The sequence below is a fragment of the Aspergillus sydowii genome, assembly GCF_001890705.1.
Source record: "Aspergillus sydowii CBS 593.65 unplaced genomic scaffold ASPSYscaffold_4, whole genome shotgun sequence".
NCBI classification, from domain to species: domain Eukaryota; kingdom Fungi; phylum Ascomycota; class Eurotiomycetes; order Eurotiales; family Aspergillaceae; genus Aspergillus; species Aspergillus sydowii.
In genome coordinates this window covers 2,533,427-2,544,519 of record NW_024467862.1, presented here as the reverse complement: position 1 = coordinate 2,544,519, position 11,093 = coordinate 2,533,427, and the positions used below count along the sequence as shown (strand labels likewise).

At 48.2% G+C, this 11,093-nt stretch overlaps 4 protein-coding genes across 4 annotated transcripts; 1 reads left to right on the top strand and 3 right to left on the bottom strand.

Annotated features, from left to right (window-relative positions):
* Window positions 1-201: 201 nt before the first annotated feature.
* On the top strand, window positions 202-3,055 carry ASPSYDRAFT_176918 (putative C6 transcription factor). Its single transcript, XM_040843466.1, has 2 exons — window positions 202-373; window positions 439-3,055. Exons 1-2 carry the CDS (start codon window positions 253-255, stop codon window positions 2,946-2,948), a joined length of 2,631 nt encoding a protein of 876 aa, XP_040704081.1. The 5' UTR covers window positions 202-252; the 3' UTR covers window positions 2,949-3,055.
* Window positions 3,056-3,576: 521 nt separating this feature from the next.
* Window positions 3,577-4,490, bottom strand: ASPSYDRAFT_148716 (uncharacterized protein; the record flags this gene model as incomplete). The annotated part of the gene is made up of 2 exons (XM_040841833.1): window positions 3,577-4,384; window positions 4,450-4,490. 2 exons carry the CDS (start codon window positions 4,488-4,490, stop codon window positions 3,577-3,579), a joined length of 849 nt encoding a protein of 282 aa, XP_040704080.1.
* Window positions 4,491-5,596: 1,106 nt separating this feature from the next.
* On the bottom strand, window positions 5,597-7,100 carry ASPSYDRAFT_201659 (zinc-dependent alcohol dehydrogenase family protein). The gene is made up of 3 exons (XM_040843807.1): window positions 6,191-7,100; window positions 6,034-6,129; window positions 5,597-5,977 (listed from the first exon to the last, which is right to left on the bottom strand). Exons 1-3 carry the CDS (start codon window positions 6,981-6,983, stop codon window positions 5,889-5,891), a joined length of 978 nt encoding a protein of 325 aa, XP_040704079.1. The 5' UTR covers window positions 6,984-7,100; the 3' UTR covers window positions 5,597-5,888.
* Window positions 7,101-8,302: 1,202 nt separating this feature from the next.
* ASPSYDRAFT_44710 (uncharacterized protein) lies at window positions 8,303-8,877 on the bottom strand. Its single transcript, XM_040846896.1, has 2 exons — window positions 8,729-8,877; window positions 8,303-8,669 (listed from the first exon to the last, which is right to left on the bottom strand). Exons 1-2 carry the CDS (start codon window positions 8,825-8,827, stop codon window positions 8,583-8,585), a joined length of 186 nt encoding a protein of 61 aa, XP_040704078.1. The 5' UTR covers window positions 8,828-8,877; the 3' UTR covers window positions 8,303-8,582.
* Window positions 8,878-11,093: the final 2,216 nt, after the last annotated feature.

Sequence of the window (11,093 nt, the reverse complement as noted above, 5' to 3'; positions counted from 1 at the left end):
GATAGCAATTTGGTTGATTTTTGCCAGTTGACTTTGGGCTAAGGCATGCCCCACACACAACAACCCCACGGGACGCACCGCCGCCACCCCCGCAACAGCCAAAAACATCAAATTCTGTGTTTTTTGGCAAGACCGAGCTTTCTCAAAAAGGAGACGCATCCCTTTGGACTTTTCCACTGCTCGCAATACACATACGCCCGACACGTATGTTCTACACGGTGCGGCCACGTCGTTCGGCTGACCTACAATATCATGACGAATAGACGCCAGAATCACTCTTGCGAGCAATGCAGGAAATCGAAGAAAGCCTGTGACGGCTACCTTATCAATAGCGATCAGGCTCATCTCAGGGAAGCCGCACTATGTAGTGATAGTAAGTATTGCGGTCCCATCCGCTGTCCAGCCCCAATGGGCTAATCGGAAACTTTTGCGCGGAAGCCCCCGACGTCTTACTTCCTTGCTCTTACTGTCTCAGAACAAATAAGGCATGCAGTTTGAATCCTCACTGGGCACAACGCCATCATCTGCCCACAGTGCAGCGGAAGAAGGACCCCGAAGACAGCAGCCTCGATGATGGACAACGCCAGATCAAGAGGCAGCGAATCCAGTCGAGGAATAATGAGTACCTGCAGTCTTTGGCTCCCGTCAATGATATAACCTGCCTGGACTCTTTGCTCCAGCTTCTACAGGCGTCTCCACAGGGGAGTGACGCCTTTGGTTGGGACAGGGTGTCTGCGCCCGGCGACCCTCCTTCTATTACCGATCCCAACCCAAGCAGAGCAATGCAGGGACAACAAGAACTTGAAAGCCTGGAGGGTCTTGGACTATTAGACTCCGTGGCTTCACGCGACAACAACCCTACCAACTCGACCCTGAATAGCGGTCTGAATGGTCTTTTGAATCCAGAAATGACCGAGTGCAGCCCCAACTTATCAAATGTTAATAATGTGCAAAGCGTCATTCCTGCCCTCTCTCAAGGAAATCCGGTTTGTCCCAGTTCCATGTCCTCCACGCCTTCGCAGTTGGGGGATTCACAAAAGGAATTGCGTCGGCAAGATAAACAATGCAATGACTCTATAAACATGCGAGACCACGTTAGATCACTCTCCCCATTCGGTTCAGATCATCTGATCATGGAAAACTCGAATAAAATACTCATTTCCGATAACCTTCTGCAAATATATCACGATGTCCTTGAGAACAACCTCGCTTGCTGGCTCGTGGAGGATACGTGTCCTTATAGGCTGCGACGAAGGATGTGGGAACCACTGTCCACACAGCAGAACCCTATTCCCAGAACACATACGCACCCAGAATGGGGCGTAGCGTGGTCGAATCGAATGTACCGCCGCATCAGACAGCTCGACCGGTCAGCCCAGTCGGCCAAACTGATCCGTCTCACTGCCTTCGAGAATCAAGCGTCCTCTAGAGCTCTTAATTTAGCCATCATGGCCTTTTCCACGCAGTGGGCTCAAGGGAATCGACGGCTGAACGGGTTTCATGGGGCGAGCAGGTTTGAAAATCTTACGGGCCACGAGGGCGAAGAGCTCGGCGACGAGTTCGAGCAGGTTCTCCAGCACTCCACTTGGGAGCAGACAAGGCAGGCGCTCCAAGATGTCTCCGATGTGGAATGCTACAGGGTTGTCTTTGCTGAGTTGATTTTTGGTCTTGTCCAAAAGCCGTCTTCAAGCTATGAATATGACATAGATGCAACAGTCGGGTCAGCTACCAGGAATCTGTACAACAGCGTTACCACTTCAGTTTTACCTGAAGTCACGGGTATTATTGCTCGAGAAGGGCCGCCAACATTCATGGAGCGAGCGGCTCGCAAGATTCAGGCGCTCAAATATCGATTCGAAGCATACCAAGTAGGCTTTCAAGGCGCTCGCAATTGTGGCACTAAACACAACGCGGAAGCCTTTCAAGGAATGAGCGCAGAAGATGGTCAAACAATTGGCCTTTTGTACTGGCTCGCAGTTATGTTTGACACGCTCTCTTCGTCTATACACGGGCGGCCAGTAGTGGTCCCTGATGAGGAATGTCAACATGCTGCAGCGCAGAGAGCGGCAAAAGGTCATACGAAAGGACCGGCAATGAATATGCGATGGAATATTGATTTATATGCACAAGATGATACTGAGAGACCATCGCGTTTGCATTGGCCTTGTCCGTACGAAGTCGCAACCAGCGCAGTTGCCAGATCAGCAGCCGTCAAAGTGCTGCTTTTCCGCCACGTCTCATATCTTCAAAACGGCTTGAGGAGCTTTGAACACAGCCAAGCTATCGAGGAAACAATTAAGACCGCGTTATCTGTATATCGATACTGGGACGTCACTCACGGCGCTTTCTTCCGTGACCTAACCATGAAGTACGAATCAGTCCCTCCACGCATTAGGAGCTGGTTTCCATGTATCAGTATTCCATGGCACCTGGGCTCGCTTATGCTTGCAGATTTGATTGATTTTGTGGACGATAACTGGCTTGGCTGCGACGGTTATAGGGCAAAGCGTCTCCACGTCGGCCTGGTGACGAAGATTCGGAGAACAAGTTCGATCGGGCTGGCAGAGCTTGCAGCCGTCATAACGCCGCAAGCCTTCGGGACTGTGGCCTTGAAGCAGCTGCCAGCCTTTCATTTCGCTGTCAATCAAAGTCCCGTTCTGACGGAGCCCTGGACGATTCTCTTCATTCGGGCTTTTACAAACGCTTCCGTTTTCCACATGAATGAAATCGAAGAGCTACGAAATCAACAGTGGCTCGACATGGACCATAACAGCGAGGCGCTCCAAGTCAGCACTGCCCGGGCCGAAAGCTGCATTAGGGCGCTTCGATTCTTGGGCAGTAAGTCGCGGATGGCTGAAGCTATAGCAATAGTTCTATCCAAAAATCTAGACGCACGGGGAGATATACATGGGCCTGACCTTCCATCAAGCCAAGTCCTTGCCACTTGAGTTTCCTCGCAGCTAATGGTATCCCAGTATCTTCAGGGATTGCCTTCATGTTTACAGCTATCACAATTAGAAAGACCATTCTCCTGCCTCTATTTCCTCATTTTCTTCGCTTCAACCTATTTTATTGTACGTGATAGACACCATAAATTGCACCACTTAGTCGTTTCGATTAAAACAGGGGTGCAATGCAGTTCAGCTGAAACTTATATAAACGCGAAATGTGCGGTTTCGAAGTACCTCGGCGGCAATCTTGTGCCAGTCCGCACGGTCGTAAGCTTTCCTTGCCTTACCGACGGGCTGGCGCGGGGCTCTTAGGCTCTATTCCGTCTACGTTGCGCGGTGGACTGACCCATAGTTTTCGTGGTAGAGATGACACCTAAGGACCAGGTCCTGCCGGTTCGTTACCGTTTGGCCGATGGTGGTGCTCCTGCCTGGGTCGTTTAGGGGCCAAAATGTCGCTGTCCCCCAGGGCAGAGAGCCACGTGGGATATGGGTTTGGAAGAAGTCGACCAATAGAGCCTTCCTGGCTCGGCACTGGCAGCAAGGAAGCAGAGGTCATTTACATATGTATCACCTGCTAAAGCCTCTCAAATTGTCAGAATACGGTTTTGATTGCTCGTCTTATAATTTATGTAAATACAATTCCTCCGTCGACTAAGATTGTTTGACCAGTCATATAGTCCGAATCGTTGCTCGCAAGGAATCCCCCAACCAAACCAGCAACATCGTCTGGACTTCCTGTCCTTCCTAAAGCCACTTTTTTGCTATAGAGATCCAGACTCTCCCCTTTAGCGCGGCCCTCGGTGGAACCGAGCGCTTCGTCGATTTTATCCCACATTGATGTGCCAATAATACCAGGAGCATAGGCATTGACCGTGATATTATGGCGAGCCATCTCGGCAGCCATTGCTTGCGTAAGGCTTCGTACTGCAAACTTGCTAGCAGAGTATATGCCGCATCCAGGAAACGCTTGAAATGCTGCTATGGAGGCTGCGCCGATGATCTTATACCTCTTGGCCCCAGCTACAGTTTCGGGATCGCCTTGGGCAATCATTTGTCGAGCAGCCTCGGAGTAGCAATTAAATACACCTCTCACATTGATCGAAAAGACCCTTTCAAAATCCTCCTTCGTTGTGTGAAGGATCGGAGTGGCAGGCGCGATCCCAGCATTGGCGATCATGAGAGTCAAGGGCCCTAGTTCTGCAGTTGCCTTCGATATCATCCGTGCAACATCGGTGACCAGAGAAACACTGGCAGGAATAGCTAATGCAATGGGTCTTTGCGCTAACATTCCCGTTGAATTTCGGGCTGGCGTTTTCCGCGGTATGCTGTTAATCTCGCTAACCAAAGCATTGATCTCGGAAGAGCCCTGGGGGATGTCATTAACGGCAACAGAGTAGCCCTCTCGAGCAAGACGCAGTGCTATCGATCGGCCGCTTTGTAGATATGGTCAGATGGTTGATACGTAAGTCGGGGCATGCTTGGGCCCGGAAGAACATACATTCCACGCCCCGCGCCTGTAACAATTGCGGTAGGAGCCATAGTCTGCCAGCCTTGGTGTGAGATGCCCAAGTCAAACGCCTACTGACTGAATGATCAGACGAAGCCGAAATGGGAAACTCAATTACGGAGGAAAAAGGTGCATACAGGAGGGGGCCAGGGGATGCTAATATAGGGCGAAATGCGCGCGATCCTGCAAGTGCGGAGTCTGCGGAGCCGATCCGACTACAGGTGATGACGGTAGCGTCAGAGTAAAGGAACTAGTAGTACGTACTGCCCCTCCCGGACCAGCGGCAAGAGCGTGTATGTTAAGCTTTAACGCCCCTGGTTCCCTGGATAGCCATGCCGACAGAGGTTGGAGACGAGGCATCAGTTTGGTGCCTTATTCCGAAACCTCAATATATATTGCATTCTCGACTGGGGCCAAGATAGTTATCTTAAGATTCACCCTTTAAACTGTTGAAGAAGTAGAGAAGATTCATAATAGGACGCTTGGAGCCTGTATAGTACATCAACTTTAAAGATAAAAAATAGGGCATATTGATCACATGCAAGGCAGATACGGCCAACGAAATCCTAAGGAATATGAAAATGATATCAGGCGGAAACAAGTCCATGAGCCCCTCTTTTCGCTCTTTGAATCAATTGCAAATACCATCATCTGTGCGCGTTTGGGGACACATTAGCTGCTCTATCGATTGACCAGGCACCTCGGGCTCCCCACACGGATATAGCAGTAAGGAAGTAACTATGCATTGTTTAGTTCCCAATTTCTCAGTTTCATTTCTGCATTTCCCATCGCGTGTCTATGGAAGAAATGAAAATTCTAGCTAGTTCGAAGGCAGCTGAAGATCAATGACAGGCAATTCAACGTGGCCAGTTGCCACCTACAGACAAACCTATCTTCTCTTTCCTTGAATTAGATTGACAAACATTGTGTTAGCTCAACTCAGACTGTTTCAGCTTTGGCAGGCTACGTCTGGACAATTAGCGTCTTCCATGTCTCAAATTTTCTCTACTGGCTTGATTAGAATGTCGAGGTGGTCCCAGGGTCCGAAGTTCTGGCCATGCTTAACCCACGAAGTTCCCTTAACGCCTATTTCCGCCCTTTGTAAAAAGAAGCATCACGTTTCTGTATATTCATAAATCTCGCCAATTGCTTTTCCGATTATTTTGTAACCGCATTCATTCTATGTACTTTTTACTGGCCTCATGATAGACCAAAAACACGCTGACGAGAATTGATCCAAATGGGCCCTTCAAATGAGCATATGTTTTTGGACGCCCGGATTTTGGCAAGAGAAGAACCAGGGGAGCTTTGATCCACATGTTGAATGTATATCAGTTAGGATAGGCCAGAATAATCGAGGCAAAATGAAACCAAGTACACTCATTGGGGGTCATTGACAGAATCGCACCGCCTCCCTTCTAACAGCTGGGTCAAAAATCGATAGCCACTTTTAGAGCCCGATGTTCAGATGCCGCTTTAAACGTGTCGTATGCAGCCGTTGCCTGGTCACAAGGAAAGTCTGTGGCCGATACATTAGACATCATACCTATACAGTCTTATTGCACGAAAGCTTACAATGAGTCACCAGCGAGTCAATGTCCAATGCACCCGTCTTCACGAGATGTTGCAAATTGGGGGTTGAAGTCGCATTACATAGCGACATATGAATACCTGGAATATCACGATTAGCAAGGGGGATATGGATTATGACACAGTACCCAATGTCACGAACTAATGTTTCGATTCCATAGCCTCTCCATGTGCAAATCCACTTTCTTGCCGTGTACTCCCATATTTGCGATCTGTCCGCCAATAGCCACCAACTCCTGACACATTTCGAATGTAGCTGGAATGCCTACCGCCTCGATGACAGAGTCAAATCCTTCATTCTGAGTCAGATTCAGCAGTTGTTGTATTGCGTCGGGAGCTGCAGAGTTGACTGTATAGTGTGCGCCCATTTTCCGCGCTGCCTCTAAGCGCGTATCATCCAGGTCAACCATAACAATCAAGGCAGGCTTTATGAGGCAGGCAGTAAGGAGGGCTGCTATGCCCACGGGACCTGCACCCACAATAACCACTGAGCCTGCCGAACGCACTCCTGCGTTACGTACACCGCACTCAAAACCTGTTGGCAGGGCGTCTGACAGGGAAACTGCAGGACGTGTATGTACAGTGGCGTGCAAGTGATGGAGTGAATGCGTGGCATGCGGAACGCGGACGAATTCAGCCTGTGTTCCGTCTACTTGGTGGCCTAGAGTCCACCCTCCTTCTTGACAGTGTGCTGGGATAGATCGCTGGCAAAACCGACACGAGCCACAAGAGGTCATACAAGAGATAATCACCCGGTCTCCCACCCCAAATCCATGCACGGCGGTTCCCAATGTTTCGATGACCCCGATACCCTCATGGCCCATGATAAGGCCCGGTTTCGCAGTTGGTACATCCCCTTGGAGGATATGAAGATCTGTGCCACAAATAGACGCATGTAACACCCGCACGACCGCGTCGGTGGGCTCCTGTATCATTGGCTTAGGACGGTCTAAAACCTCAACAGTCCCCTTTTTGTGTAAACAACGCCCTTCATGGTGTCTAAAGGGGAGTGACAGAGTCTTTGCGCTCGAGGGAGGAGGAAGAGAAAAATTGGATAGCGAAATACAGCGACCTTAGTGAGAAAACATTTTCCCTTATATGCTGAGGTGATACATGTCATCTGGAGCTTCTCCTGCAGGAGTGCGTAACTGGCAAGTGTATGATGCCCTGGTGATGGCGGAACCGGAGCAACCAGTGTGATCCGCTGAGCGGAACCGCTGAGACCCGATTCGGGCGGATGGAAGCTTTATCCTCACCAAACTCGTGGCACAACTATATAGAAATATGAAGCAGATATGTATTAATAGGCGGAAACCATGTCAACTTCATAAAACATTTGATCTTTAGGTTCTTTATAGAGCTGATTCTGTTCTCTTATTGCCCGGCGTAAGCGCAACACACCAATATAGAATCGAGTTCTGTAACAATATACATTCATCTTTCTTCCATACTTCTAAATAAACTTATGAGCAAAACCGGTCACAAATTATCGTGCATAATAACTGTCCCGTTATGTATAGAAGAAATTGCAACGGACACATATCTGAGGTCTAAGAAACAACCCAGAGGTCTGATTTTCTAGACTTTCGTCTGACGGTAAATAATACTTCCATTCCAAATTGCAATCTCCCGGGAAGCCATCACATTACCTAGGTGGTATATGTTTGGAAAACGAGGAAGGTATCGAGTGTTGCGCTCTTACAGTCTCTCCAGAATAATTGAGCAATCAGGGTCAGTTTATAGTAGCATTGTCGATTGACAATGTAAACGGGTGAAGCTACTTGGCTGCTCCAAATACTTGGACATAGCCTGAGTCGTGGCCGGTAGCCATGCAACAGCGGAATTTTATAATAGTAATAGTTGCTCTTTTGTCGGCTGAATTTTCGCTGTGTCACGAGTTGACCGGGTCGACTCTCTCTATTCTTTACAGGCTAGCCGTTTCTTTGCCCCCGAACCGTCTCGCCGAGGAGACTCCGCGGGAGACCCTCTCGTTTGTGGCAATGGCCAAGCGGGGCCTGTTTGTGGGCGAAGTCTGTTTTGGGGTGCTCTACGAAGTAACTGGGCCGATCTGATCAGGCCAGTTGTGGCCTTATCTTGGTGACCTGAAACAAATGCCGCTGGATCTGTGCCACATTCGGCTATACTTCAAGCTGCACGAATTCGCAGGCGTTGGAGGCTTTGATCACACATATTTCACATTTTTGCGTTGATTTAGATATAGTAGATGGAAGACACTGGAAGGCACTAATAGTATGTTGCCAAATAACCCATGTGATATCAATTATATAAACCTTTGATAACTAACTATTCAGTGAAGATCCTCGTCCGACAAACAGATATGCTGTGTAGTCCTATTCTTTTTCTTGTTTGTAAGCGGAAAAAGAGGGTTCATGCTCAGCAAACACAGATAGCTTCAAGAGTAAACAATACAGATCAGGCTTGGTGCAACTCCAACGGCTCGCTGTTACCAAGAACACGCGTCCGTATATGGCGAGGAAAGCATATATCAACATACGTGTTCATTCTCCAAGTCCTCAAGCGCAGCCGCCCGATGTACACGAGTAGGGAGCGCAGCATTGGCCTGGAACGTCACCACAGCGATGAAATTGCGGAATACATGCCTGCAGATGATTGAGTTAGATAATGTGACAGTCTGCCGACCATAAAGCAATACGCATACTCTTTTTTCAAACCCGTTCAATTCATTCTTCTGGGGAGGGCCAGGTATAGCGATAGCCGAGCCGACAAAGGCTAAAACAAGGAGGTTGAGGAGCTGCATGTTCTCGTCTTATGCTAAAAATCTTGGCTTGTGTTATTCCGTGACTTTGTGATGAAGAGACCTGACCGAGCAGGACATTGACAGGGTATTTATAATGCTTTCATTTGAGCCTCAGACGTCCATGAGCGACAGCGAGAGGGATTCGACTCTAAATGGGGCTGTGTTTCCACCGCATACCACTGCCCCATGCGGCTGTCAATATCTTGATTGCCGCGCGTATTTGTTATTAATTATCACCCTCGGTTTGATATCCAGTGGGGGAATCTGAACTCTCTTTGCAGCGCGAAGGATGAACGGCGTTTTGCCCTGATCACCCACTCACCCCACAAGCTCGCCGAACTTCAGCCAACACCCTTCGCGCCCGTAGTTTATTGCTTGGTAGGCTCTTGGGTCTTCTGGTCATAAAAGCAGTCTGTTAGACTGGGTCTGAAGGGTTGTTTAGGAGTCCGATCTTTTGCTCCTTGAATCCTCCAAATAAGCGCTTTTGACATACTTAGATGTTGAGTAAACTATGACCTGAAAAGCTGGAAAGGAGGCCTACACTTGTTAATAATTTTGAGATTACTATAGTCTGAGTTACGGTAAAGGCTAAGTTTATGTTAGTAATAAAACTACTTTGCTCCAGCTGAGTTACCTGTTTCTTACCTAGTAATGAGACCTAGAAGAAACTCCTGTGTCTTCCTACCTGGCCCGTTAGGGGGCTGAGTATCAGGCTCTGGGCCGGGAAGTACAGATGATTGCGAGACTCTGCAATTTCTATTCCCCACCATGGCTGGGCAGAAAATGAAATATGTAACTCAAATTTCTATTATCTAGCTGATAGGTGCTCGAAGGAGTTGACAAAGCAACGCTGATTATTTGTAAGGTTGATTATATATCCTTCAAATCTGTTCCTAACTTACCAAACCGTGCTGCACACTATATGGCCTACTCCGCTTGATTCCAGCTTGCGAGATGTGCGGAAGCGAGTGATGCAAGCTGTTGATCAAGAAGCTTGTTCAACAAACTGAGAGGCGTTAGGATGTGCTCTGACTAGCAGTTGTGGTGTAAAAGGTACCTTAGGCGAGTAAATCTTGTATTTCTACTAGGTTACGGGTCTGAAAATGGAACAGGCTGGGTATGTGCGTTTATGATGATAGTAATTTTGTTCGGCTGTAGTGACGTACAACTCACTCGGGCTTTCCTGTTTGGCTAATTTGAGAATGATTTTATTTTCTGAGTCCTGAAGCACTGCCTCTGTTGATCTTTAACTCCAAATCAGTCTGATTATCTTACTTCATAGCATTGGCTGCACTACATTTGCCAGCGAAGCAAGTCACAGCCTCGGTATAGTAACCAATCACAATGTGCTGCAGCACGATCATCCGCATGGCGATGGCCGAGTTGCTGGCACTAAATAGGGTGAATGGGTTGTTATCACTGGCAAGGTAGAATTGAACCATATAGCAGAGAAATTCTCTGCTCGAGAATGCCTAACATGCATTATGACAGCGGTTTTAGTAGCCCAGACAAGGTGAATTTGGGTGAACTAGTAAGTACTTTAATAAGGAGATGAGGAGCTGATCTTAGAGCTTATTAGTCATTTTGTCGTCTTAAAGATGATATCAGCTTCATGAACCATTGAAGGCTGGACGTTGATCTGGTGGTCAGCAACATTGACCTGCGTCTTAAAGAAAAGAAGATATTTTGGAAGCTTGAACCTCGAAGCTAAGCACTAGGTAGCACCTCTAGCGTAGCGCCGGTTTTGTATTACGCATTCCTATTGGATATCATCTAACACCCCGCTTCAGCGTTTCAGTGCCCGGATTTCTCTGTAGCCATCGAAGTGTCGGGGTTACGCAGCTGCAGACGGTCCCAGCCTCATGATGCTTGCGTCAGAGGCCAGATGCCGTTCCACGCGTCAGGCTGTTCCTTGGCAACCTTCCTCTTTCCAAGGATATATCCTCATTCATCTAATTTTGAGTGTTGTGGGGTGGGCGGCAGCGTGGTGATGGCTGATAGGAAGATCGTTTTCCGCGGACCAAGCTTCAATTCTCTACCTTTCGCTCATAGAGGCCTGATACTCCCGGAAAATGGAGTTGTCAAAATCTCCCAAGACCTGATTAATTATGACAGGATTACAAAGACGCTATGTGTTTCGAAATAGAGGTAGCTGGCATTACAATACTGCGGCTGTGGCGACTGCTCACTGCAGGATGCTCCTGTGCAAGGTTTACTGCTAGGAAGTGGAAGAAGTTGCAAATATAAAATAAATAATGGAAGCAGT

What these genes read in the sequence shown, in the direction of transcription:
- ASPSYDRAFT_201659 (XM_040843807.1), bottom strand. Translation starts at nt 6,983, where the DNA reads ATGATACAGGAGCCCACCGACGCGGTCGTGCGGGTGTTACATGCGTCT. An exon ending in GCTATGGAATCGAAACATTA is followed by an intron (nt 6,130 to 6,190) that starts GTTCGTGACATT and finishes GTGATATTCCAG; the next exon opens with GTATTCATATGTCGCTATGT. An exon ending in TGACTCGCTGGTGACTCATT is followed by an intron (nt 5,978 to 6,033) that starts GTAAGCTTTCGT and finishes TATCGGCCACAG; the next exon opens with ACTTTCCTTGTGACCAGGCA.
- ASPSYDRAFT_44710 (XM_040846896.1), bottom strand. Translation starts at nt 8,827, where the DNA reads ATGCAGCTCCTCAACCTCCTTGTTTTAGCCTTTGTCGGCTCGGCTATC. An exon ending in TGAACGGGTTTGAAAAAAGA is followed by an intron (nt 8,670 to 8,728) that starts GTATGCGTATTG and finishes AATCATCTGCAG; the next exon opens with GCATGTATTCCGCAATTTCA.
- ASPSYDRAFT_176918 (XM_040843466.1), top strand. Translation starts at nt 253, where the DNA reads ATGACGAATAGACGCCAGAATCACTCTTGCGAGCAATGCAGGAAATCG. An exon ending in AGCCGCACTATGTAGTGATA is followed by an intron (nt 374 to 438) that starts GTAAGTATTGCG and finishes TTTGCGCGGAAG; the next exon opens with CCCCCGACGTCTTACTTCCT.